Genomic DNA, 26708 nt, shown 5'->3' on the forward strand with positions numbered 1-26708 from the left:
CAGTTAACCCTTCACGCGAAAAAATCCATGCCAAAAACTGATGAGCAGCCAAGCAGGAAGAAGCGTAAAGTGTATCACTCCCGGAAAACGATGGTCACACGGGGAACGTACCATTGTCAGGTACGAGCGATTTCGCGAACTCAAATTAGAGTCCGTCACGTTCTCCTTCTCCTCTTCCGTTACCACCGTCTCTCTCCTCCTTCCCCTCCTTTTCCTTCTCCTTCACCACCACTTCTGTACTACCTACTCGCGCAATATTGCGTGGCGCGAATTTATTCGAAAGGATCCACGAGTCACAAGCGACAATACGTTTCAGTGTATACTGAATAACGCCGATCTTTGCCGAGAGGAGTCGGCTGTGAAATTTAAAAACTCGAAAATTTTTACCTACTAACAGCTACTAAAATAAACAATAAGTAATAAAGGGTTGCAAAATCCACTACGATAATAAACACTGTGATACTTTAACTGTAAATGACGTATTACACGAGCATTGATCCGATACGCAGCGACAAGAACGTACCGATGAATTTCTGAGAAATTGAACGAATCGAGATCCGCTAAAGCTGAATGTGAAATTAATACAGTCGTTAGCTCACATGTATTAGCGACATCGGTCAAGCGTTTAGAGCTACGTAAAGTGTGCGATATATTGTGATTTATTTATATATTTTCTTTTGAAGAACATTGTTGCACCATTTCAACGTTGGAAAAGAACTTGGACGGAGTTAGCTGGACAGCTAACGTAGAGGTGTGCCGTAGCGCTGGCACACGTAAACGATAAACGATAAACGGGCACTTTTCTCTTAGCGCGAATTTTCGTTCTTGTCGTTTAGCGAATTAACTATTAACGAATCAATCAAATACATCGATTACATGGGTGGCTGTCGTATGGGTACCGGTACGTTTCGTTCGTCAAGATCGAGCGCAACTAGGTTTGTCACCGATAACGGAACGCCGGACACAACGTCGGTCGTCGCGACGACACTGAGACGCCGGTCGTCGAGACGCGGACGGTACCGCGCGCGCGGCGGCCAGGTACGGCACCCTAAACAGTTATTAATAGCTCTTGTCCTAGCTTACTAGATTTGCCCTCGAACCGACGCGATGCGACGCGACGCGACGGCGACACTATGAAACACCAAACAATTTTCATCACTCTTGCCTCTTCAATTTTCCTGACTTTGCTCATTTAATAATGTTTCTTATTGAATGGCACAAAGTTGCCATTCCGTATCTTCTTTTCCTCATTTTCTCACTGCTTCTCTCACTTTTGGTACATTTTTAACTCTGAATGAAACATGAAATACATGAGAGTAAAAAAAGTAAACGTGACTTGACACGCGATGATTCTCGTCAAGATATTTTATTTTATTTTATATATTATGTAATTTAGGTTTTTTCTTTTTCTTTTAGAATAATTAAATACGAACGAGAATTTTATTTCCAAGAGAAAGGAAATTTTCTTGCAAAAAGTAATAAAAACAGATAATCGTAAAGACAAGAAACACCCTTGCCTGAATCGGGAGTCGTCGCTGTATTTCTCGAAAATGCTATAATTGATAGAATTGCTATAATTGACAAAGTCTTATATATTGTATGTGCGCGTGCGTATATCGCGTACATACAAAATAATCGCATCTCGCGCGCGCAGCACGACGCACGACAGATTGGTCAGGTTGATCATAAACTAACGTACGACGAAACACTGAAAGAAAAACGTTTAATGCTCGGTTTAGGCACCTGTCCGACGGAAGGAGCTTGCAGATAAGTCGAGACATCCGGTTCCACCATGCAGCTTCTCAGTGTATCCGGGATGAACATGAGTAATCTGGACGTTGTCCGAGAGCCAGGCTGGAGCCGGTTACGACTCCGCCGCTGTCTGACGTCGTTTGATATCGCTCGACACTGCCGAATACCGCTCGACGTTGCTCCACGTCGCGTTCGTTGTCCACCTAACACGATGCGCTTCAATGTTGAAAACTCTCACGTTCCGACGATTACTATGGAGACGTATGGAGGAAATAATCCGTACTTAGCTAGTACGTTGAGGCGTATGGCGCCCGAATTTTCCGAATTCTCGAGACATCCGAGTAAAAATCAGACGCGCGCTAGTTACACGTCTCTCGGGGCGAAGGAACGTTACGCGCCGCGACAGTACTGCGCGATTGTCCTCGCGAGTTTCCCAGAACGAGAAAACGTGGATCGAACGAGCTCTTGCTCGTGAATTCCCGTGATCGGATAAAGTTCGGAGAGTGTATCACAGTCACGCCAAGTGTCGAAGCTTCGAAGAGATCTCCGGTCGCTCCTGTCGTCCTTGGCGATTTGATCGCGCGCGTACGATTCCGCGCCCTCGAGGAAGGTTTTCACGGGACTGTCGTTCTTAACGCCGAGTATGCCGCGGGCAATAGTATCACGGATGCTATTAGCACTGCTAAACTGTCGTTTGGGTGGTGGCGAAGCGCCGCACCCAAGCACACGCATCCTATCTAGCCGCACAAGCCACAGTTGCTAACTTTTTCGATCTCGGATCTCCTCTGTGTTTTTCCCGTATCGCACACTCGCGATTTTCCCCCACACTGTCACCCCTTCTTCGTGTCACTGTTACCGCGTCCTTCCGTATGTGTATGTGTATGTGTGTACGTGTGTATGTGGCTTTTTTCTTTTCTCGTTACAACTCTCTTACCCCTTTCTGCTTTCGATAAATGATGTTTGTTTTTCTTTTCTTTTCCTACAGACACTTTTAGACACGTCTCCTAGAATGTCCTTAATCTCGTTGGCATTTATTTCTTTCGTGTCACTTGCTCTCTATTTTTTATTTTACTGTCCCGGGTTTTCTATCATTTCTATGCTCTTTTGGTTTCTGTGTGCATTTTTATCAACGATTTGTACTGGCTTTGTCGCTACATTGACGAATAACACGTCACGTTGACAATAGCAGCGACAATAATTACGGCGATAATCACAAAGGGCTATTACGTTCGGTTTCTTCCAACTTTCCTGTGCCCGATTGGAAGCGATCAGGCCTCAGACTACGTCGACTCCAAACTACAAACGCTGCGTCGACATCTGCGTCGACGTCTGCGTCGGCGTCGGCGTCGGCGTCGGCGTAGCGTCGGCGTAAAAAGCGGGTACTGTCGCGCAAGCTCGATGTCAGAGTGCAGTTAATCGCGAATATAGATATATACATATATTGAAACGCTACGAAAGAAGGAAGAGAAAGATACTAAATAAAAAGAAACAGATGACAAATTTAAATAATGTAACGTGTATGTATACGCGCGAGTGTGAGAGCAAAGTATATATAACTAAGGGAAAAAACCTAACAATTTTGTAATAAATATATATACAATTCGTAACAAGTATGTACGTGTATATGTGTGCGCGTGTGTCTGCATGCGTTGTACAGCGCGATATAACTCATTGCTATATTCTTATCAATGTATAACGGCAAACATTCCAATTTCTCGATAGCGCCATTAGGACGGCACTACAGCAGAACGCCTGTTCCTACGCAACCCGCTTAGCGACTGAAACTGAAAGTCGGCGTCCAGAGAATGGCAACCTGCTCTTCAATGTAAAATCGTTTGAGTTAATTCCGTGAAAATTCCGTAACGTGACTCCACTGTTCCCAGTGCCTCACTCTACCGCATACACTACGCGGTCTAATCTGTTCGAGTCACAGATTCAGCTAGGGCGGATCAGGCAGAGTTGTAATCGAGTCATCCTGAACGAATTGGCTGTTATCGAATCATAGCATCAATGTAACAAGGCTCTCTCGTCCAAAATATTCTTTCGCGTTTCTTAATACGGAACGAATGAGGCAGTGGAAAGCTTGATAGGTTTTCGAGAGTAAATTAACCAACACACGGATACGAATGTTACATCGAATTCCGTGAATTATCCTTCGGAAACATGGTAACTCACTTTATTCAGTAATTAACAGCAATTAATTTGTTTATAGACTCGTTTTTAGTCACACTTAGTCATGAATCGTACAATACGTAAGAATGTGTAAAACAGTTTCCATAGTAGTTTAGTCACAGTTGCGCTTTTAATCTAAAGATAAAATATGTTGAATTTATTTGTAGATACTGTCATGTAAGGCATGTGTACCATATAACTTGCGGCAATATAAGGATAGGTAATATTAAATAATTTCATTGTATCGTCTGATCTATTTTACAGTCGGGAACATTGAAACCTTATTTGACAGCAGTCCGGCGTACACTTACCGCTGCTATGTGTTTGGAGAACTTTTCCTCTCAAATCGTCGAGAAGCACAATAAGCCCGAAGTGGAAGTAAGAGCCAGCAAAGAACTACTTTTAACGCCCATTTTGATAAGCAGAAACGATAAGGAAAAAGTTTTAATTGAATCCAGTATAAATAGTATGAGGATAAGTATCGCCGTCAAACAAGCTGATGATTTGGAAAAGATCCTTTGTCACAATTTTACGAGATTCATGACAATGAGAGCTGAACATTTCATGATTCTCAGAAGGAAACCAGTAGAAGTAAGTAATTGCAAAAATTTGCGTTTCTTCGGAATAACTTTTTCTCTCTCTCTCTCTCTCTCTTGGTTCCTTTATTTGTCCATAGTCATGTATACTTTTGTACAATAAATTTCAGGGTTATGACATAAGCTTCTTAATCACCAATATCCACGTTGAGCAAATGTACAAACATAAGATAGTAGATTTCGTTATTCACTTTATGGAAGAAATTGATAGAGAGATCAGTGAGATGAAATTATCGGTTAATGCGAGGGCACGCATATGCGCAGAAGAATTCCTGAAAAGGGTGAGCATCAAACTATGAATTTTATTAATTTTTCACTTTGCGGAGATAATAATACTTAATCAAGATGAACATTCTCATTTCAGTTTTAGTCCATTTATAATCGAGTCATTTAGCAACACTGCTAAATGTGATGATATACAATACCATGGAACAACTGGTGGAATCAGGATATATATGCGGCATGCAGACATATTATCTTTTGGTGTCATCATACAGTTTTTAATAAGAACTTTAACAAAAAGAAAGGAAAGATACGAGAGATTTCCTAACTACAGTTTGCAACAACGCGATATGTGTTGTTAATCACGTATTATTTATACTTTCATGTTAAGAAAATACATAAAGTTTCTATATGAAGGAGTATTTCTTTTTTTCTTTGGTTGCTTCAATGAATCTTATCCCATATTATTTTGTTCTTTCAGTGACATTGATTGTGGTGGAATTACAGTTACATAGGGTATCTGATAGATAATAAGTCTTGCCCATGAGTGGGTAGAGCTTGAGCTGAACAGAAAAGTCTCCTGTACCTTGCAACTTTTCGCAATAAATATTAAAAGATCAAAAAAAAGATTTGCGAATAAACGCGTGTTTGGACTCTGTACGCCATAAAATGTGAAACGCGTGACAGCAGTGAATCTTGGTGACTCTTTATCGCTTGTTGCTCGTGCGTATTTTCATTCTCTCTATGCGATCATGGTCTTCGTTGCTGTACCTATAGACATACATGACCAGAGCATGACGCTAAAAACATGTCCCTGCCTCCTGGACGCGTAATGGCACTATGATAGAAACAGAGAGCATAGACATTCTTTCTCTCTTTGTGCTTGCGTACATTGTTAGCTTCCATGGTTAAATACAGCAGATAAAGTACCTTATTTCGTTTCTCAGTCATTTGATATATATACATATATAAAAAAAAAAAAAAAATATATAAAACATATATATATATATATATATATATATATATATATAAAATTATATGTATAAAAATTGTTTTTAGAAATTATTTAAAACAAATTTTATTAATGACAGTAAATAGAGGCGTTTATACCATGAAACTTTTGCATGAAACACTTTTCGTTATTTCAAATAATTTTCGAATCGAAAAAAGCAAAAAGCCGGCCTACCGGTATGGAAGGTGGTTTAATTACTCCTTAGAATTGTATTTCGGAAACAACAGAAAATTTCTAAAATAAATGTTCAGGTTGTTCCATTTTAATTCGAATTTAATATTAGATCAATTACTAATTTATTAAAATATGGCAATGCATTACACTATTACGTAGCATATGCTACAATTTTTTGTTATCCCAAATATATCAATATGTAATAACTTGATATTATAATAATTAATAAAAATTTTTATTAATTATTATAATATCAAGTTATTACATATTGATATATTTGGGATAACAAAAAATTGTTAAATTTCATTCAAGCTTTTATGAAAGGAAATGAAATTTGCATATTTAAATCTACTGTGGATATTTTTCTACAGATATCATTTTGAACATTGGTTTGGCCAAAAAGTAATTGCGTTTTTTTCCAATAGATGGATATACATGTCTTGAAATGTAACTAACTTCATTCTAAACCGCAAATTCATTATGTAGGTTAACAACTCACAGTTCAAGCTTGTTTTAGAAAAAGAAAGTACACGATTTCGTTAACAATTGTTTGTTTGCCGTCGATTTCAAAATGGAAAATCAAAAAGAACATTTTCCTCATATTTTGTTTTATTACTTCCGAAAAGGGAAAAATGTTGTGCAAGCTCATAAAAAGTTATGTGATGTATATGGCGAAGATGCTTTAAAACTGCGGCAGTGTCAAAATTCGTTTACTAAATTTCGATCTGGAGATTTTAATGTAAAAGATGCACCACGCTCAGGAAGGCCAATCGAAATTGATGATGACAAAATAAAGGCACTGATCGATTCCAATCGGCGTTTAACGACACGAGAGATTGCTGAGAATCTTAACATATCGAAATCGAGTGTTGAAAACCATTTAAAACGACTTGGATACATTAGTAAGCTCGATATTTGGGTACCACATGAGCTCAAAGAAATTCATCTCACTAAGCGTATTGACATCTGCGATTCTCTTTTGAAACGTGAGGAAAATGATCCATTTTTGAAACGGATGATAACAGGCGACGAAAAATGGATCGTCTACAACAACGTCAAACGAAAAAGATCGTGGAGCAAGCGTGATGAACCTGCTCAAAGCACTTGAAAAGCAGATATTCACCAAAGAAAGATTATGCTGTCAGTCTGGTGGGACTTTAAAGGTATTGTGTATTTTGAGCTGCTTGCAAGGAATCAAACCATTAATTCAGACGTATACTGTCGTCAACTGGATAAATTAAATGATGCCATCAAACAGAAACGTTCAGAATTGGTGAATCGCAAAGGTGTTGTGTTTCACCATGATAACACTAGACCACGTACAAGTTTGGTCACTCGTGAAAAATTGTTGCAGCTTGGATGGGATGTGTTACCATGATGTTACCACATCCACCATATTCGCCAGACCTGGCACCATCAGATTACCATTTGTTTCGTTCTTTGCAAAACGCCTTGAATGGTAAAACCTTGACTGCTGATGAGGATATCAAATCGTTGTTGGAATTGTTTTTCGCTGAAAAAGATAAGAACTTTTTTGAGCGCGGAATCATGAAGTTGCCTGAAAAATGGCAAAAGATAATCAAACAAAATGGACAATATATTGTTTAATAAAGTTTTTGTTTCCCATGAAAAATTCGCCTTTTATTTATATAAAAAAAACGCAATTACTTTTTGGCCAACCCAATAGTTTGCAACAAGTCTGGATATATATAATACATGCAACTATTTTTATGCTATCTATTCAACGATATTATTTTCTATATTATTTTGTACAATTAATAATTTTAATTAAATAATAATTTACATGCTTATACATAGTGTACTTATTGCTGGTATTATGCCATGAATTCACCTCATTTGTTAGGAGATAGACTGCACACAAAGAAGTGAGAATGATAAATGTGTGTTATACAAATACAGTGTGTTGTAGAAGTGCGAAGAGTATTTAATTAAATAAAATTTAAAATTAGATGAAGGAGCGAGAGTTGATTAATGACTGAAGCTTTAACCTACCTTAACATTTATTCAATTAAGTTTCTGCATGAATGTATTTACATAGTGTATTCGATAATTAATATGACTTAATCTAGTTAGCATATATATATATTAAATCTAAATTTCTAAATGTTTTTTATTTTATATATACTTTTTTATATATGTCGTACGTTTATAAATATGCATGTTAAATGTTTAATATTGAATATTGTACATTTATCAAACCTACATTATTACGCAAGGATACTATAGTAAGAAAAGATGTTTTCAAAAACACGTATTTTTTTATTAAACGTATATAGCTTCGTTAAATTAAACCTTGAATTATGAGAAATGATAGCATGTGAATGGATATATACTTCTTTTTTATTCTTTATGCTTTATGAAGTGTTATTTAAAAATAAGAATGTTCTGAATATTAAAACGTTCAAACGAGTAGATGTAAATGTATAAAAGTAGCTTATATTTCTCAATTTCTCGCGCGTTACGCTCTTCAGAAAATTAAATTCGACATGTATCATTCGAATATATTTTTCGACTGCACGTATTATTCCGTTTCTAAATATTCTAATCAGCAATTAATCTTTTATGTGAAGCATTTAGAACTGTAATTTCGAGTGTTACAGTTAATATTACGAGAAGAAGCAATACCACGCGGAAGTACGTTTACTTATGCACAACTTCGGCCTTTAGTCGGGCCGCGAGAGCTCTTCGCACTTGAAGTAGTGAAGGATCTACGGCTTGCGCTGCTTCTAGTTCCTGCTGTCCCTTCATAGTCGCCTCGGCAACCACTCTAGCCGAACTCGGCCGAGTTTTATTCATTTCCAGTTTCTGACTCCTGGCTTCCTTTTTCAAAGCCACGAGTTTATCTCGCCTAGCCTTCAAGTACTCTTGCCTCTTTCTGATGTCTTCCATGTTCATCTACAATTAATGTAACTATGTAATGCAACGAGAGAAGAATATTTTTGCTTCCATACGTCATTGTGCACCGTTTTAAAAATCTCCATCCATTTTTCCCCCAAAATTACTCGCACGCAATTAATATTGGACAAATATAAATAAATTGAAAACGTGTACCTCTTCATCCTTATCTTCATCTTTATTGGATTCCTTTTTGGAATCCAGGATTGGTTTTTTCGAAACTGGTATTGGCTTGAGAGGTTTGGCCATCTTAAGTCGAGGAAATTTCTCCGATGATTCTTTCTCAGCCTTCTCAGGCATGCTGGCGCACTCGACCTCCTCCGTCGATTCATCGTCCGAGGCATTCCTGGAGGTCTCTTGCGACTTTTTTAACGCTTCCTCCAACAATGCCCGCTCATTGTGATACTCGGCAGCTAGACGCTCGTGTTCGGCAATAATTGTTGTTCCGGACGGTATATCCGACTCTCCCTCGTTCTGATCTTCCAAAGCGTGTTTGCTGTTACGCATACACAAAACATAATTGATTATCGATATAAAAATCACTTCGTTTTGCTTGATTTTTATGAAACATCTTTCATCTTTATGCGATAAATATTCTTTCATTTTGTTTAAATAAAAATATAAAATATATACATGAATATATTTATAATGCAACATACTGTAACAGATCCTCCATGACCAACTCGTCATCGATAAAACCATCCTCGTACATAAGGGATGCAGGTGTGAGACCAAATCTCTGCTCGATCATATTCAGCGCCTGCAATTGAAGCTCCAGATTCTTTTGTATCATCATCCGTTTGAATATCTCGTACTCGTTCGCCGCCCATATTTGTTCAAATAGATTCTACAAAACGCGCGACGCAACATGTTATATAGCTCTGAGTAAGAGAATGGTAGCATTTATTAATGCAAAGTGTCATTAAGCCGTATTAGTGCATTATCTTTTTATGCTTTCTTTATATGTATGTTAAATTGTAAATAATTTCCAACGTATTTTATTCTTATACGTGCATAATATGCATGAGATCTTTCGTAAAATTTGAACAAACCATAATTTATTGCATATATAAATATATATAAATTTATTATATAATAATCGTACTTGTTGGAATTGTATGGGAATCTTGGTATCTCGATTAACTGAGCATGCATGTTCGAATTGCTCCGGTGTGATACCCATGTCTTCCATGAAGCATCCCAACAACAAGTCGACTAAATTTTTATACTCCTGATATATTTTTCGATATTCCTCGCAATCTTCAGTATTGGCCTCGAAAACTATAAAATATATAATTATATTTATACAAAAGATTATATCACATTTTTTGTAATGTTTTGAGATAACATTTCCATTGCAAGATACTTATTGCAATGGAAATAATTAGCTTCTCTTCTTTCAAGGAAGAAGTATAATTGTACATAAATGTATATTTCAAAGTACGTGAAATAGATTTAAAAATTGATACAAAGGTAAAGATAGGTTGTGAAGAATATATTTATATAGTTTTCATTTAACAATATATATTCAATAAATCCTTTTTATTATAGACCAAAACTGGCTATACAATAAATAAATAATCAAGCGCACGATAGTTATGTAATAGCTATATAATAGTTTATGCACATGAAAAGGACCGAAAACAATAGTCAAAACGTTAATGCGCTTGATTATTTATTTATTGTATAGCCAGTTGGTCTATAATAGGAAGGATTATTTATTATTGAACATATTGGCGACATAGAGGAGTCATTTTAACAATATATTCGTCTATTTTACATTAAAATGTAAAAATTTGAATACTTGAAAATAGAAATTTAAAAACAAAAATTTGATTTTAACAAAGCTTACCCAGTGAAAACGTACTGCAGTTTTGATGCTACATTGACATCATTTTAACTAGGCCGTTTTCACTGGGTTTGATATAAATTATATTAATTATATTAAATGAATAAGATTAACAAAATTTGTTTGTGCACAAGAAATTTCAGCTGGTTCAACTCATTAAAAAAGGGTGAAACTATGACAACTGTACGAACCAAGGGACTTCTCTTCGATAAAGGTCAATAAGGGCGCAGACCAAATGGGACCTTGCAAGAATCCAATCAGAGAATCGAACACCCAAGCACTGTCATCCTTATCGTTCATTTTGCGTAAATATACTGCGAATACGCACTTGCGTCGAGCGTCTGTTTCGCGATTAAGTTTGCTCCCGATATACGACTTCCCTAAGCTTGCCAAGTTGTCATAGTTACGATGGACAAAACATATGTAGCAGTAGAATAGACTTGCGCTGATATTATTCATCTGGATCGATGCAAAGTTACTTCGTTGTGTTTTGTTTCCGCGATTAGAATAGATAAGTGATACCCGGAGAGATCGATACCTAGATAGAATATTTTATCATTTGTCTCAGTAAATATTAATTTCAAAATAAACCGTATTATGCCCGTTCGAAGGTAGTTTAGTAAATGTAAGAAAGAATATTTCGTGTCCTGCAAAAGGCACATTACAATATAATTTAACAACATATTCAACTATTACTAATTTATTGCACACAGAAACAAGAATAATAAATGCATCGTAAATAATGCAAATCTATTAAAAAAAGAATAAAATCATTTTTAACTCGACCACGATTGATCAACTCGCAAGGATCGGCAATATAAAAATATCTATTTTCGAAGGAGAGAAAAAAGATGGTAGACTCTAGGGAATTCGTGTGCCAATCAGCGTAACAGAATTCACAGGGAAAATGGCGGTGGACGGTCGGTGGCGCCGGGCGCGCCGGGATTCGCCGGGCGACCGTAGCGCCTGTGGAAAAACGTTGGGATTGCCCGCGTCTGCCGCAGCGGCGGCAGAGTCAACATCCGGCGACGCAGAGATGCGCACGTTTCGGCGTTCGCCGAGGGAAGAAGGACGCCGCGATCGTGATTTCGGAACATGAAAGCGAGATGAATGGTCGCGACACGAGGACGTGGTCCTGAGGTGCACTGGGCTTCCGGGACAGGACATTTCGCGAGGGCGATTCGAAATTCTCTGCCTCTGTGCGCCCGTGCACCGCTGTTTCACGGCGTTGTCGCGTGCGATCATCGCCGCCGTTGTCGTCGTCGTCGGTCCACCGAGCCGCGCCGGTGCTGCGTGCGCTGCTGCGCGTTCCTCGCGAGTGCCGCTGCTGTGTGCTGAGAGCCGCGGCAACGGCGGCGCAGTCTCTCGTCGTAGGGCGCGTTCGTGTGTGGATACCCATCCCCGTGCATCACCGCGTGACTCGAGGACAATAACGGCCGCCGCCACCGCGTGTATCCCGCCCCCGATCCGCCGCCCGGCAGTCGCGGCTCCATTATCCCGAGTGGCCACGCGCCGTTCCGGACCGAGGGCAATCGTCGGGGCCTCCCGCATCCGAAACGGCGGGCCGGCCCTCCCCCTCCGCCCCCCTGTCTCCCTCCACCGTCGACCCGGCGAAGCTCGAGCTTGTAGAACGCGACGACAGCAAACGCGGCGTGGAGCACATCGAACACGAGGTACATTGGCACGGCGTGCACTCCCGTAGCCTTCCTCGCGCAATCAGACCGCAGACGAATCGGCGAGACAGGAGAGAGGGTTAGGAAGGACGAGAAGTGACGCACCGTGTCCCAAAAGGGCACGAATTCCGTGACGGGAGCGAGAAGAGGAAGCTCGTAAACGACGACGTGCCGGGAACGTACGTCGTCGTTCCCGGCGTTTATCTGAGCGTTCTCGCGTCTCCCTCGCACGATAGCTGGCGGGGAAGAAGAAGAAGAAGGCGTTCTCTCGACCCCGAGAGAAAATCGAAATCGCGTGCCCGTGCGCTCCGGAACGGAGAAATCAATTTCGAGCGCGTTGAACCCCGGCTTTTCGCATCGGCAAGACAACGATGCGATGACGTTCGACGGAATGATCTTTTTTTTCCCCGTCTCCGCGATGCCCCGCTCGGATCGTCGTGTACGCGGGCGGTCTCGCACGTTTATTCGCGCGTCGCAAACGACGCGATTCTCCGGGCCAGTTCTCTCGTCGCGTCGCACTCCGTGACGCTGTTAAAAATACAACGCGCAGATATCGAGTAACGAGATATTTATCCGGCGGCGATCAAGTATGCGTGATGTTTATGTTCCCGCGGGGGGAGAGAGAAAGAGGGGGGGGCGAAATCGTGTGTGTGTCTCGATAGAAATTCTTTGTTTTACGATTCCGTTTACGATTTTGAGCACGCAAAACGATCGTTCGTTCGTTCGTTCTTCCTGGCCGATCGCCTGGTGTATCGGCAGTTTACATTGCGTTTTAAGGAGTGCCTCGTATTATCGGAATTGTTAACTATGATTTCGGTTTGCCTGGAAAACGATGTTTAACTTGTTTACTAACTCTGCCTCATGCATGTGACACCGGAATGATGATGAACCCAGATAGGCTTCGCTCCGATAATTAATTGTTTTTCTTGTAACGAATTTGCGTGTTACGGTTTACGTAGAGGGACACTAATTAGCTAATTTCCCTTTTTGTAAGAATACTTTACAAGTACTAATTAAAGCAAAATCATACAGTGTAATCTTGGATACAATCTTACGTATTTCTGTTATGACTCCAAAATTATTCCTGTGTGATATCAATTTATCCTTTCATTATATATATAAATAGAGCTTGTAGAAATTTATAGATATAAATATCAGTATAAAAATACCTTTGCTGTGCAGAGTCATGTCATCAGGAGCAGGATCTAGTGGGACTGGACGAGGACGTGGTTCTTCTTTGGCAGACAATAAACCAGACAGTAAGGAAGCTAAGCCAAATCCAAAGATGTCGAAAGCTTTAGGAACTTCTGCTAAAAGGTGATGCACATGATACGTGTCTTTGTCCCGCAATACGATACTTTCATGTATCTGTATCAGTGATTAGACGCTATACTAATCCATAGCCATTAAATTTAGTCGTATTTTTGTTAGGATACAAAAGGAATTGGCAGAAATCACATTAGATCCTCCTCCAAATTGCAGGTACGTTATCGTTGGCTTTGTATCGCGACAAAACATTTTAATATTGTAGAATTGATAAGATGGTATGGATATAAAGTGGTTTCGATCTTTCACGAGGGTAGTGCATACGTGCTAAATTAAATTTAATTTTATAGTGCAGGCCCAAAAGGTGATAACCTATACGAATGGGTTTCTACCATACTGGGTCCTCCAGGTTCAGTTTATGAGGGTGGCGTGTTCTTTCTTGATATACATTTCTCGCCAGAATATCCCTTTAAACCTCCTAAGGTAAATTCATAATTTTATTAAACATTTAAATAAACATGTCATAACGTCTTAATAAAATTCTTGAAAATTTATATTAAAATTATTCATAAAGCATAGATTAGGTAATAAATTGTCGGATTTAGCAAATTCAGTTATTTGTATATAAAATCTGTAACCGCAAGTGATTTGATTTGTTCCAATAAGTGAAAAATTCTACACATCTGATGTGCACTTTATTATGTATTATTCATTATTGTATTTTAAGCAGAAACGTATTTCCGACAGGTTACATTCCGAACGCGCATCTACCATTGCAATATAAATAGTCAAGGAGTCATTTGCTTGGATATATTAAAGGATAATTGGTCTCCTGCATTGACGATTTCAAAGGTTTTATTATCTATATGTTCCCTCTTGACAGACTGCAATCCAGGTGAGCGTGTTATCTACGATTTATCGAAATACAATGTAAACACACGAAATCGTGAATCGCTGAAGAATTGAAAACTAGTAAAACTTAACTTTAATAATTTTTTTAAATTTATTTAAAAGAATAAAGTATCTAGACAATTTGTGTACTTCGTTTTGCACAGGCGTAACGTGACCGGAATAATTTTATTTTACAGCTGACCCATTAGTAGGTAGTATAGCCACGCAATACCTACAAAATAGGGAAGAACACGATCGCATAGCACGGCTTTGGACCAAACGCTATGCCACATGAGCATGCTCTGAATTCATATTAAACTCCTATTAGTCTCATGCCAACTTATGATCGCTGCTGCTCTCATACAACTTGTCTCATACGTAGCCTGTATGCATCTTTGTCTATGATCATGTCGGTCGGATAACGCGAGTGGGCAAAAGACCATTTTTGAGATCAGCTCAAACATGATTGTGATGTGCTTTTATGTTTAGTATGTAATGTGCCTAAGACGAATGAATGAATGTGCGTGCGAGTGTATGTACGAACAATGCGTGCGTGCGTACGTATTAGGGCATAACGAGACAGGAGTTTTTTTCACTTAAAGGTTACAATGAGATAGTATTTAAATGGATTGCATTGTGTATCAAAACAATGCAACTCTACCAATGCTGCTAATGTTTCTAGAATAGGAGATAACATGAACAATATTGATAATCTAAATGATAAAGTGTAAGTAAACTGATAGGCATATAAGCGATAAGGTAAAAAGTATAGAGGCCCTTTTCTATTATTAAACAGCCCGATATTTTTATATTAAATTGTTTTACTTTTAAATTATTATGTTCATATGCATCTCACCTGATTTGAGAGAGAGAGAGAGAGAGAAGAGTGATTTAATTGCTGCAAAACTACTGCATATATGATTTTTTGTGTTCACGATTCAGTGATTCTGATGTTCTGCATGAAGCAGACGGAACACTTGCGTTATCAGGTAATAATCCCACTGTCTGGGCCCATTCACAAAAAAAACTATTGTAATTGTAAATAAATATTATTTTTTCTTGTACACTCTTACACCGATACGTTTCAAGAAACTTGGAATTTTCACCTGAATTTACGTTCGAAATTTTACATATATATATGTATGTGTAAATTGAAGCTTCGCTAGCGATTGCACCAATAATCATGTAACTCGCTAATTAATGGTTAGCGATTTCTTATCCCTTTCTTATAGATATCGTAGTTTAGTTGTAATGTAGATAGAAAGAGAGCGCGCGCGAGAAAGAGAGAGAAAATCTAACGACTGGCGCTAACCGACGTTGGTGCAATCTACATGTTCTTAGACTTTTCGTATATTATTTAATTGTATTTTAGAGATATTTACATATCAATTTTGTTGCATACCATATATAAAAAAAGGTCGAAGCGTACTGAATAATTTCGTCTCTAATCTGTATCAGACATATAGACCGAGCGTCTCCTGGATGATTTCTCACAGTTTTTTATATCGTGTGGACAGCTGGACAAAAACAAGGTGATTGAAGTCACTTTGTACATATCTGTTCTAAAAAAACGTAGATAATTGCTTAGAAATATCAGGTAGTAAGTGTAATTATAGTTTATACAGAGATGGGAAAGAGAGTGAAAAGGGGGAGAGAAAAAGTTTGCTCGACGAATACTGATATTGTACAGTTTATTGTGTAAAGTAAACCGCGTTTTACATCTCTTTCCCCGCCAAATTCGACGAGTGTAAATATTGCGTGACATGCATGTGCGGAATATGCGACTCGCGTAAGTTCCTATATATGACGCAAATTATAAGTATTCTCGGATTTTAATTTAGTCGGCAAGTCTTGACTCTTTATATTTTCTAAGACGCAGGTAACGCAACGTTTCCAACTTTATCTGAATTCTCAAGTGGAGAGTACAGTCCTAATTCCGCTCCTCCGGATTGTAAATAGATCGTGCATATACCCACCTATACATCTGAAAATTACCAGAATACCAGCAAAACGTAATAGATCTCGTTACTTTTAAATGTCGTGTATACATTAAATAAATAACGTAAATCACGCTGAAAACGAGAGCACGCACTATACCAGACCCAGTCTACGATTACGAGGCGCATTCTCTTGTAAAAAAAAACAAAAAAACAGGACAGGATGAGAGGAAAAGGCGATTGTGACACTTGCTTACATGATCCCGATGATTTCAAAACTTACGATTCGCCGGGTTGATCCACGGAAGCTCTTTTACTCGCGTGTATAAAGAATATGAATGTCAGAAAACAAGTGTAAGAAGATCAATCTTATATATATTGGTAAACGATGATCTTTTAACTAATGATATAACAAATGAAATACAGTTTATTATATGCTGACGTTTGGTAGTTCTTATTGTAATACCCTTCTCCTATCTTTTGTTAAAAATAATCTCTTTTCAGTCACACTCTGCGCAATTCGTCATAACGTTGGGAGTTGCAGAGGCGTTCGTAAACGATGGAAAGGATTTGATTAAAATAATACCAGTTTTAGTGTCATTAAATTTATTAGTATACATAAAAGCTATATATGAATATGTGCTAAGGACATGTTGGCTCCTAAAATACCGTAAATTAGTCGTGTCGTAATAACGAAATTACACATTTGTATCACTTTTAACGATACTGACTATACCATTTACGTTTACAGTAAAAATAAAATAAGCCAAAATAGAATTTAGCGCAAAGTACATTCATTTATGTGTGTGTATGTGCGTGTGTGTATATGTGTGTGTGTATATGTATGTATACATTGTACGTGTAAAATACCAATGTTAGTTAATACTGATTACAATAATCTTCATCAGTCTTTTGCGTTGCCTGGTAATTAATATACGCGTACAGAGCCTAAAATCGTTTAATCAAGACCATTGACGAGAACGGATGATTTTATACAATCAAAAGGAGCAAACTGTTTCGACAAGTGCTAGCTTCCAAGCTACAGTTGCGCATTTAATCAGTAGATAATATCATTGAGATGCTTTCTAATCTCTATTAACTTATAACATAAACGTTACTATGTTAGGCACACTTTAATATCTCATAGCTATTACGTCTATAGTTTTTTTTTGCAGTATGGTTAACCTACGGACGTTCATGTCTATTTCTGAGATCTTGTGCATTTGCCATTGTGTACGTATGTGTACGTGTGTACGCGTGCCGATGGTAAATTTAAATTATATATCTCAACATTACTTGTAAAATAGTACGCGCATCGGTATTATTCACGGTTCTCTTACATATATAAATTCACTGTGACGATTACGTTCTTATTTTTCGAGACATATGTATATACTAATACTCGGTACACGTTCCAAAAAAATGACGAGATTTTTCATGTAACGTATACACAAGACTACAGAAACTTACATAGTTCGGTTTGAATTGTAGTACTTGAATTCGTGAAATCGACAAGACGCAGTGAAATTTCTAAATTTTCTCCTTCATTCGTTACGTGTAAATTTTCAAAAAGGATATTGTACATTTTCGATGTAGTTTGTTTTTTTTTGTTTTTTTTTCGACGCATATTGTTCAATGGCATCCAATTAGTAACTTTCCCAAATCACGTTTAAGAAAATGCTGTTTCTCTTCTTTAAATGGAAGCAACTGAAGAACTGGTAGTGCATTACACAGCAATAGCTTCGTTTCTTCATTTAATTTCTTTTCCAATATTATCGAAGGCTCAGTCAATATCGGAAAAGAGACTTCCATGAATAAAGTTTAAGAAAACTCTTTCCATAGTTCTGACGTTATCACATAATCGTTCTCAATCGTCGTTACTTCCCCGAGAGAAATAACTTTGCTACTCAATAAAAATAATCTTGTTCTTTTTGCCTTGGTCCCAAATCTGAATAAACTTAGCATTTAAACATGCACAAATATTTTCGTGGCAATAGATCTGTCAGTAGCGTACGATACAGTGAAGCACAAGAGGATCAATATCAGAGTTCACTGACATTACAAGCTAAATTATTGACAGAGTAAAGCTAGCTAGCTTCCATTCGATACTCCATTTAAATCGAATGTCAGGATACGCTAATTTTGTTATACCATTGGTACATAATGTACAGAATTTCTCTGTGTACATCTCTGATATTACATGACACTATATACACGTATATGTATATGCATATTTCACGGGGCACCGTCGATTACGAATAAGAGTACACTGTCTTTTCGCCTTTCTTGTTCGTAGAACATGGAAAATCATTACAAATTTAATACAAGATCACTACGACACCGTGTATATTATAAGTATTAGAGACTGTATTCTGTTGAGATGAGGAGGCATGAAGAACAGATGCCAGGACTGCGTGTACTCAAGTGCGATATACGCAGTAAGCTATACTTTACGATAGTATTAGATTATTCAGAACACAGGTTTTCTCTGTAATTAACGCGCTGCACAATTGTCCATTCTGCACTCTGAGGAAGATTATGCAGAAATAGCTCGTCATAATCCTTTCGTTCCTTTTTTTTGTTAATTTTCTTTTTTTTTCAAGTTTGACAACAAAATCAAGAGGAATGATGTGGCTACCTCGAACGCTATCTTCCTATAACGATGCGGATCACGTAATGAGTAAAAGATTACCAAACTTTACATATAAACGTATCACATGAAAAAATAGATCTGTCAGACACATCATGGCACATCGTTCAGCAGGCACATTACAGTCGTAATGCATAATGTGCCGTAAAGCAATCAACGTTTCGTTGGTGATCTCTGGGGTCGTATACATTTTCGACTAGTTTTTTTCTCTTTTCCGTTTTTCCTTTTTGCTTCTCGTGAGCGTGTGATGTGTACTTTTGGCAGATATTGGCAGTAATTTGGTCATCAAATTTAATAGGAAATGTTTTAATATTCAATGCGTACGTGTTCTTCATTTCCCTTTCCTTTTCCGTAAGAAGCAAGTGAGTAAGAGAGTGGAGAGAGAAATGCCAATTTGTATTTTCTCTCCACGGGGGGGTATGTAATATCGCGTTGATATTACATACCAAAACATGATTATAACTTAAGTTATCGCTGTACACACACTAGACATTTGTGACATCATTCCTCTTTGAGCGTATATTCGTAAGCACAATATAAGGATGATTATATCGTCGTAATGAATCTACAAGTATTTATCAACCAATGTATGATGAACAATATTATGAAAAATGCCTCCTAATTGATGGCAGATCAGTGTGCTGTGGTTTCACTGTAAGTAAAAATGCAACATCACTAGGCATGAAGATAAAATATTCGATGAGAAACATCTAGTATTATGGTATATGTTAAGCGATACGATATATTATGTAGTATGAACAACGAGAAAACAAAAGGTAATCCTATGGTTGTTTTAATGTGGTACTCTCTATTAAAAATGTAAACGTTAATAATAAGTTTTTATTACCAACACATTGGCTTGAAACGACATTTTATATATTATCTATCATAATCAAGATGAGAAATCATTCTCTTGTTGTTATAACTAGTCTGCAGTCACTTCAAGTTACTTTGTTATTGATGAATTATGCTTTTTTACTATAACATGAACTCGTACAACGTGAACAACTATTACTTTTCTGTCTATTTCTATACACTTATACATCTCATAAGACATTTTTCATTATATATATAACACTACGTAAACTTTACATATTGTAGTAAACAACAAAATATTATCATAATGTTAGATATATATAATATCTTTCATTTATATTAGACGCAGTATATATGAGTGTAGTTAATGTGCAATTGCAAATTAAGGCTAACATTTCTCTTCACGTTTTCTTTGAATTTGTTGAAACAAGGAAGCTGTTCGTTAATCTGAAGAGTACGTTAGCCCCAGGAATTCGAACGTAAACGTTACCAAAGAAAGAAAGAAAGAAAAGATATCATATTGCGCAGTGGCACATGTTACTTTCAATCACAGTTTCTTTGCATGTCACATTTGTCATAAGTATAATACATTTTATTAACTCGTTGAAGTATCATTTTCTTAGAATGGATTATATAACATGCAACAAAGGAAATGCCCTTCATCATACACCACTGGGTTAATGTTTACAACGTATCCATATGTCTCAACACATCATTTTGTACTTTGAATCACCGTGACTTGAAATCAAATCTCCCTTTTCTCACGTTACAAATTTTACTTGTCGAAGAAAAAAAAAAGAAAGAAAAATGTATCAAATGGCTTCACAACGTTCGCGTTGCGAAATAGCGAACAAAATAAATATGTCGCATTGATAATACACAAATGTAGTGACAGTTTATGTAAATTCCATTTGCTACTTGTATCGCGTTGTAAGTATTATATATCAGTAAATTGTATGTATCGTCAGAAATATATATATCTCAATATAAATATATATATATATATATACGAAAGTCGGTTTGGTCCAAAATGAAGTCTCAAGAGGTATGGATACTCTTAGAACTTGGTATTGCTCAGTTTTATAGCAGAGCCTCGACAACAATGCATCAACATTGCATCATGCAATATATTGTGAAGCAAAATATATACGAACGACAGAAATACACCTTCGCTAATAAGCCGAACAATTATTCACGTAAAAAGCAAACATTAAACAAAAAAGAAGCGTATCTTCTAGCGTAATCAGTGATTTGCATTGTATGTAACTTTATCTCATCGCTCTGTTACAGTTATCGTGGCTCAACTATAACTGTATCACAATGACACGGAACGAATTGATTTTTTTGTTTTTTTAGAGATATTTATACGTTTATAAAAAAAGATGTAGTATAATTTCCGAAGAACAGATCACTCGTTATCATTAATGTATAAAGATGTTCGAAACTTGCTCTTGTAAAAATATACAAAACATACGTGGATGACGTTTGGCGCCTGTAGATAAGGCAAGACCCAGATACCAAAATAGCAGTGAAATTCTTTGGAGGTTCTTTAAATCACTCGCCTATTGCGCACTTTTCAAAAACCGATTACAAACGCCCTTTTCTTTTTGCAATGTGTTAAGAGTACAAGCGGTAAAAAGAAGGAAACTATTTTACGTATAATTGTGCACGGACGTAAGAGATTAAATGATAAAACAAAACAAGAAAAAAAACAGTGACAGCTTGTGTGATAGACCAGGTTTTATAAAAGTGCATTTTAGGCTTGTTGCAATGAAAATGTGTGTCTATCAGCTTACACAGTCTCATACTCGCGGCGAATTGAGCGAGCCAGACAACACGCAAAGATTACTCCGATCAACTGAAAAAGAGAGATTATTACGTTTTTTACGATTATATTTTTCCAGATTATTACGACCACGTGTTATTGTATATTCAAATGTTATTACGCGTCTAAAATGATGGTAACAATAATAATTAATATTAAAATCTGTTTTTTTAAATATGCAATGAGAGACAACTGTACACGTCTAAATCATAAGTGTTCCTTTAAATAATGTTATGAAATAGTTTGGAGCTTACTTGTATAAGGGCTATGCCTATGCCGACGCCTCCCAGAATCATGGCGTTATTTTCTATGGCAGATTGCAGTTTCGTCATGCATCCCTCGCCATAAATGTGAATCGAGTTCAAATCGCATTTGCTCTGAGTGGGGAGCTCCTTACAGCAGGAATCGGGAACGGTGTTGCTTGGGAAACCAACCATCGGCCAATCCGCAGGGCCATTCATACCGCAGCATTGTAACTGAAATCAAATGTTCTCGAGTTTAATCATTAGTTTAAATGACACAAATAACATACTTATATCTAGAGAGAGCCAAAGCCTTTGCATTGATACTGAGATCACTAATCGTAATGCAATTTCCTGTGGCAATGGAAGCGCAGTACGGTGTTGTAATATTTATATTTATAACAAGTTATTAATAACAAACTTACATCATGTTGCATGATGTCCCATGAACGCTGAACGTCTACATTACTCTCGTATTGTCGTAAAGTACCGTTCAGACGATTATGTAGCATATTAGCAACTTCTCCTCTCATCATGTAACCCGTAATTCCAGCACCCAATTCCAGGGCAAATATCAGCAGCAGCAAGACCGAAAACTATAAAACATTAAAATTATCATAGAATTCAGAGTAGACATGTTCGTACACGTATACTCTGCATCACAAAAAGCTATTTTAATAGAAAGAAAGATTATTTTAAAAATTATTCGAAACAGATTAATATTTAAATAAGATATTTAAAATCATACCGTAATTATCATGCAATGGTTCTCCTTTACAGCGCCGCAGCATCCAAAGAATGATACGAGGAAGACTATGACGCCGACTATTATCATTAAGACTGGCGCTGCGAAGAACCAACTGTCCACAAAGTTATTGTACCCATTATAAACAACGAGAATCACCGCACCCACCGAAATGAAGACAATACCAGTGATCTGAAAGGATAAATGAAAGGTATGTCATATTCACTATCAAATTCGATATATTAGATCGAGATATATATTATTATATTACGTGTAACCTATGTTATATAATTTAAAAATTCCTAAAAATATTTCATATTTTCTATTTCAACTCCAATTCTTCATAAGCGCGCTATTAACTTAATATTGCATTCCACATAGTATTATAGCATTTCCCTGGTGTATTACAGCAGTATTTACTTTCACTGTAAAATTTCCGAAGAGAAATCTTTAATTAGGATCGGTTACTGAGCATGCAACTTATGCGGAACTTTATAATATGACAGGAATAAATATTACCCGTATCATGTACCATAAATATACCTAACAATTTCGTTATACCTGTCTGGTGCAAAATAAAAAATTGTCTGCAACCAAAGACAACTTAAAATAACTTTCTATTGCAAAAGGCGAGTACTTGAAGAAATTGTGTGATGGACACCTTGAGTAATCAGGTCAGACACTTAATACCTTTCAAGAATAAAAAAGGATTCATTGCTTAATACCTTTCACCAGTGCTAATAGCTTGATTTTAAATGGAAAGCATGGTCACGAGAATTGCATTGTATGTTCCAATAGGAAATCAAACTACTGTTATGGTCATTTCGAGCAACTTTCAACGGAACAATTATACAAGAACGATTCTTCGCGAGCAGGGTACAATTCATCAATACAGGAGGATGATTATTATACGAAAGTTGCAACAATATGAGTTTAAGCTACTCAATGTATTAATATATTTCTGGAGTTTTCAGTACAAGAAGATCCGCATAAATAACGCGCTTAGAGCTAAGCTTGATTATCCTTTGTCTATGTTATAGATAAAATTATAATGTTTACAGAAAGGAATAGTAAATTGCCGAGCTACTCAGTTTTGCTTCAAAAACCGAGCTATTGGTGCAAATGGTGCGCGCGTAAATAATTTTATGAAATCCCGAGCGTGCTCTTCTTCACGTCACCAGTCGCAGGAAGATAGCGTGCTATTGAAATCCAGGGATTGATTGGCGGCGTGGCGTCCTGTTGTGCTGAATCTGACTAAATAAAGACATCCAGACGCGAACGACCGCGCGACATTCTACGGCCGAGGAAAAAAGCGTGGCTCGCGACTGCGACATAGCTCGTAGGTAGAGGCTGTCGCGCGCTTGTCGCCATCGTCGTCGAAGAGTATAGACCTTTCCCCTTTTGCCTACGTTACCTACGTGTCTCATCTACGTCTCACCTACGATTACGCGCGTGTTATCGTATACACTATCGTAGCCTCGAGACTGCGAAACCGAATCCAACCGACCGGTCGATTCGCTCGCCTTCGAGGGTGAAACCTAGATATGTAGCCCGCCGAGCCTTGCGCGTTCGCTGCTTGCTAACAGGTGACTTTACTGGGCGAACTTTAAGCATGAATTTTTTTATAGAAAAGTTTCAGCATAACGAGGACGCCCGATAACGGCCTATACGGAGCGGCCCAGAAAACAAAGTGTAAAGCGGACGCCTTTTATTGCATCTTTTCTTGCGAAATCCGGGAGTAGTCGCACGTTCTCTCCGCAGCGACGTCACAGAAAATAAAGGATTTTCCCAATTTAATCAGTAACTGCGCGAATGAACAAATAGAGAAAATTATTCATCGTTTAGCTCTCTGGAAATGGACTAAGTGGAACTTTCATTTCAGATTCAATTAAGATACCAAAAGCGAAAATTTTGAGGGTTGAGACGACGTCCCTCGACTAATTTTGCTCGGCGAAGAATTTCCACGCTCAAAATTTGAACACGAGGCAAAGCTGCGCATCGACTTTGTTTCTTTTCTGGGACGCCCTGTATAAACTCAGCCGCCGTGCTGGCATTTCACGGTGGACGGATCATTAAACGTGCAATAAGGGACGCGCGACAGATATGGCCCGCCCCGCTATCCTTTACAGAGTTGTTTTTGTGTCCTAGATCTTTTCGACTGGCCATATGGCAACGAGATTTCTTGAGGCACTTCACCATAGCTTCCAGTAGCTTTGTTTATTACAGAGTTTTAACACATTTTTGCATTATTACCATTGATACCATCTTGCTGTTACACATGCATTATAGATAAACAGGGCAGAAGTCGCCAGATCAAATAAACTGTTCATTAGATGCGTTAAAAGCGAAACTGAAGCTTTCTCAATTTGTTCGCGTAATCTTATTAGTATAACACTTCTTTTCTTCCTATTCTCACAGCCTAAAATTTTGTGTTTGTTTTTCTGAGGAATAAGATAAAAAATATATTTTTTTACTAGATTAAACGGAATTTGTTGATTATAATCGTTCGGATTTTCGTCAACATAATACAATTTAGCGTACTTTTCAGATTTTAATGGTGTCGGTATTATGTTGGACGGACGAACTCTAGATTACGTTTAAACGTTGGTGGTATCGATCGCTTCATCCATAACACACTTGTACCGCGGTTCTGGAGCATAAGCACCACGAAGTTTCCCTCGAAATGATACCCTTGCGTTTGCATCATTTATTCAGAAACGCGATACGTGAGTTTCGGTCGCGCCATATAATATCGATCAGTTTATTATCGGTATTAGATCAAGTATAAATTGATGTAGACGGTGCACAAAAATCAAGAGAATTATTTTTCTAAAAGATACACGCGAACGTATAGATGTAATGGAAGAGATCTTGTTACCGTTACGTTACGTGAACATTGCGTATTGTTGCGCATCGACCCAACACACCCAAGATTTCATAATGTTATTGAGAAATTATGCCACGGACGAAACGCTACACAACAATCGCGACGATTTACGTTTACTGCTCCATTTATCACAGCCAAGCTGCAAATGAGATCCAGAAATATAAAATAATAAAAATAACAAAAACACCAGATATACATATATGTATACTGTACATTACAAAATCGATAAGGGTATTTATGAATCCGCGACGATCCAATCTCAAACAAAGCACTAGACAAATAGAGGCATAGGTTTATTTCGCGACACAACTTCGTCCTGGGTATCCTCTCAAACAAGGCGGTACCAATGCGTCAGTGTGATTCATCGCTCACTGCGTGCGAATAGCGAGTCAGCGAACGTTGCTCGAGACTGGGCAAGCAACATATTAGGCGGGATCGCCGAATAGCATTCAAGGTTTGACCGATATCGGGCGACGAGGATCCGTTTGCCCGACGCGAGGCGACGCCGAGAATAACGTCGAAGGTGCAGAAGGCACGGCGGAAGGGAGCGTGTCGTTCGCCGTTCCCTTTGTGCCTCGCGTCGCGCCGATGGGCGATGATAAACGGGCGTGCACCGTTAACTCCGCGGCTCTACTCACCGCGAATATCAGGTTGAAGAGAAACAGCAGGTATTTCACGCAAGCCATGCCGCCGGACACCATTTTCGTCACTCTCACTGCGTGTATCGAAGGGCTCACTGAATCGAACTGTCGCGGTTACGCGGGTTTACTTCGCTTCGTGTGTCGTCGCACGCGGGAACGCAACGCTGCGACTCTGCGACTCGACTCGTCTCGTCTCGTCTCCGCCTGTCTGCGGTGCCTCCTTTCTTCCGTTCTTCCTCTCTCTCTCGCTCTCTCTCTTCTCGCCTCGATACGTCAACGACCCGTGCTCCGAGATGTACTCGCGCGTCGACTGTCCGCCGTCAAGTGCGCCGGGCGGTGTATTTTTGTGTTGTGCGTATATACGCGCGATGCGCGCGCACCCACTGATGCCACCAGGACCAGGGCCGTGTCGAGCTCGGGGTTAATCGCATATGTTTTTCTT

General features: G+C 38.2%; 5 protein-coding genes across 14 annotated transcripts in view; 2 read left to right on the forward strand and 3 right to left on the reverse strand.

Moving 5' to 3' along the window:
• Positions 1-2362, reverse strand: part of LOC105276264 (nuclear factor 1 X-type) — a 28066-nt gene extending 25704 nt beyond the window's left edge. For 2 of the 6 annotated variants that reach the window (XM_020030640.2, XM_011333759.3), the window contains exon 1: positions 1744-2362. In XM_020030640.2, coding sequence (XP_019886199.1) covers positions 1744-1824 — 81 coding nt within the window. In that variant the 5' untranslated portion in view covers positions 1825-2362. Of the gene's footprint in view, positions 1-111 lie in introns of all 6 variants that reach the window. The other 4 variants (XM_011333763.3, XM_011333762.3, XM_011333761.3 and 1 more) reach the window with 2 other exon arrangements.
• Positions 2363-3712: 1350 nt separating this feature from the next.
• Positions 3713-5158, forward strand: LOC105276263 (actin-related protein 2/3 complex subunit 4). The gene is made up of 4 exons (XM_011333758.3): positions 3713-3918; positions 4189-4515; positions 4631-4801; positions 4885-5158. The coding sequence occupies exons 1-4, from the start codon at positions 3916-3918 to the stop codon at positions 4888-4890; spliced, it is 507 nt and encodes a 168-aa protein (XP_011332060.1). The 5' UTR covers positions 3713-3915; the 3' UTR covers positions 4891-5158.
• Positions 5159-8107: 2949 nt separating this feature from the next.
• On the reverse strand, positions 8108-10993 carry LOC105276266 (cilia- and flagella-associated protein 36). Its single transcript, XM_011333765.3, has 5 exons — positions 10885-10993; positions 9950-10125; positions 9504-9691; positions 9001-9340; positions 8108-8844 (listed from the first exon to the last, which is right to left on the reverse strand). The coding sequence occupies exons 1-5, from the start codon at positions 10991-10993 to the stop codon at positions 8590-8592; spliced, it is 1068 nt and encodes a 355-aa protein (XP_011332067.1). The 3' UTR covers positions 8108-8589.
• A 1277-nt stretch (positions 10994-12270) lies between these two features.
• LOC105276268 (ubiquitin-conjugating enzyme E2-24 kDa) lies at positions 12271-16901 on the forward strand. Of its 4 annotated transcripts, none has more exons than XM_011333769.3 (6): positions 12271-12366; positions 13549-13683; positions 13798-13848; positions 13983-14115; positions 14380-14527; positions 14721-16901. In XM_011333769.3, exons 2-6 carry the CDS (start codon positions 13553-13555, stop codon positions 14816-14818), a joined length of 561 nt encoding a protein of 186 aa, XP_011332071.1. In that variant the 5' UTR covers positions 12271-12366; positions 13549-13552; the 3' UTR covers positions 14819-16901. The 4 variants fall into 4 exon arrangements, with proteins under 4 accessions (XP_011332071.1, XP_019886200.1, XP_011332073.1 ...); XM_020030641.2 differs by lacking the exon at positions 12271-12366 and adding an exon at positions 12526-12545; XM_011333771.3 differs by lacking the exon at positions 12271-12366 and adding an exon at positions 12579-12953.
• A 1181-nt stretch (positions 16902-18082) lies between these two features.
• Positions 18083-26521, reverse strand: LOC105276267 (CD63 antigen). 2 transcript variants are annotated; one of them, XM_011333767.3, is made up of 6 exons: positions 26264-26520; positions 22742-22930; positions 22419-22589; positions 22006-22227; positions 21723-21784; positions 18083-19762 (listed from the first exon to the last, which is right to left on the reverse strand). In XM_011333767.3, the coding sequence occupies exons 1-6, from the start codon at positions 26324-26326 to the stop codon at positions 19744-19746; spliced, it is 726 nt and encodes a 241-aa protein (XP_011332069.1). In that variant the 5' UTR covers positions 26327-26520; the 3' UTR covers positions 18083-19743. The 2 variants fall into 2 exon arrangements, with proteins under 2 accessions (XP_011332069.1, XP_011332070.1); XM_011333768.3 differs by lacking the exon at positions 21723-21784 and having other exon boundaries at positions 26264-26521.
• Positions 26522-26708: the final 187 nt, after the last annotated feature.

Source organism: Ooceraea biroi, chromosome 9 (genome assembly GCF_003672135.1).
Source record: "Ooceraea biroi isolate clonal line C1 chromosome 9, Obir_v5.4, whole genome shotgun sequence".
In the NCBI taxonomy this organism is placed as follows: Eukaryota; Metazoa; Arthropoda; class Insecta; order Hymenoptera; family Formicidae; genus Ooceraea; species Ooceraea biroi.

What these genes read in the sequence shown, in the direction of transcription:
- LOC105276263 (XM_011333758.3), top strand. An exon ending in TCAGAAGGAAACCAGTAGAA is followed by an intron (nt 4,516 to 4,630) that starts GTAAGTAATTGC and finishes AATAAATTTCAG; the next exon opens with GGTTATGACATAAGCTTCTT.
- LOC105276266 (XM_011333765.3), bottom strand. Translation starts at nt 10,993, where the DNA reads ATGAACGATAAGGATGACAGTGCTTGGGTGTTCGATTCTCTGATTGGA. An exon ending in TATCGAAGAGAAGTCCCTTG is followed by an intron (nt 10,126 to 10,884) that starts GTTCGTACAGTT and finishes TATATTTTATAG; the next exon opens with TTTTCGAGGCCAATACTGAA. An exon ending in ATGAAGATAAGGATGAAGAG is followed by an intron (nt 8,845 to 9,000) that starts GTACACGTTTTC and finishes CATTAATTGTAG; the next exon opens with ATGAACATGGAAGACATCAG.
- LOC105276268 (XM_011333769.3), top strand. Translation starts at nt 13,553, where the DNA reads ATGTCATCAGGAGCAGGATCTAGTGGGACTGGACGAGGACGTGGTTCT. An exon ending in TTAGGAACTTCTGCTAAAAG is followed by an intron (nt 13,684 to 13,797) that starts GTGATGCACATG and finishes TATTTTTGTTAG; the next exon opens with GATACAAAAGGAATTGGCAG. An exon ending in GATCCTCCTCCAAATTGCAG is followed by an intron (nt 13,849 to 13,982) that starts GTACGTTATCGT and finishes TTAATTTTATAG; the next exon opens with TGCAGGCCCAAAAGGTGATA.
- LOC105276267 (XM_011333767.3), bottom strand. Translation starts at nt 26,326, where the DNA reads ATGGTGTCCGGCGGCATGGCTTGCGTGAAATACCTGCTGTTTCTCTTC. An exon ending in ACCATTGCATGATAATTACG is followed by an intron (nt 22,590 to 22,741) that starts GTATGATTTTAA and finishes AATGTTTTATAG; the next exon opens with TTTTCGGTCTTGCTGCTGCT. An exon ending in GGGACATCATGCAACATGAT is followed by an intron (nt 22,228 to 22,418) that starts GTAAGTTTGTTA and finishes ATTTGATTTCAG; the next exon opens with TTACAATGCTGCGGTATGAA.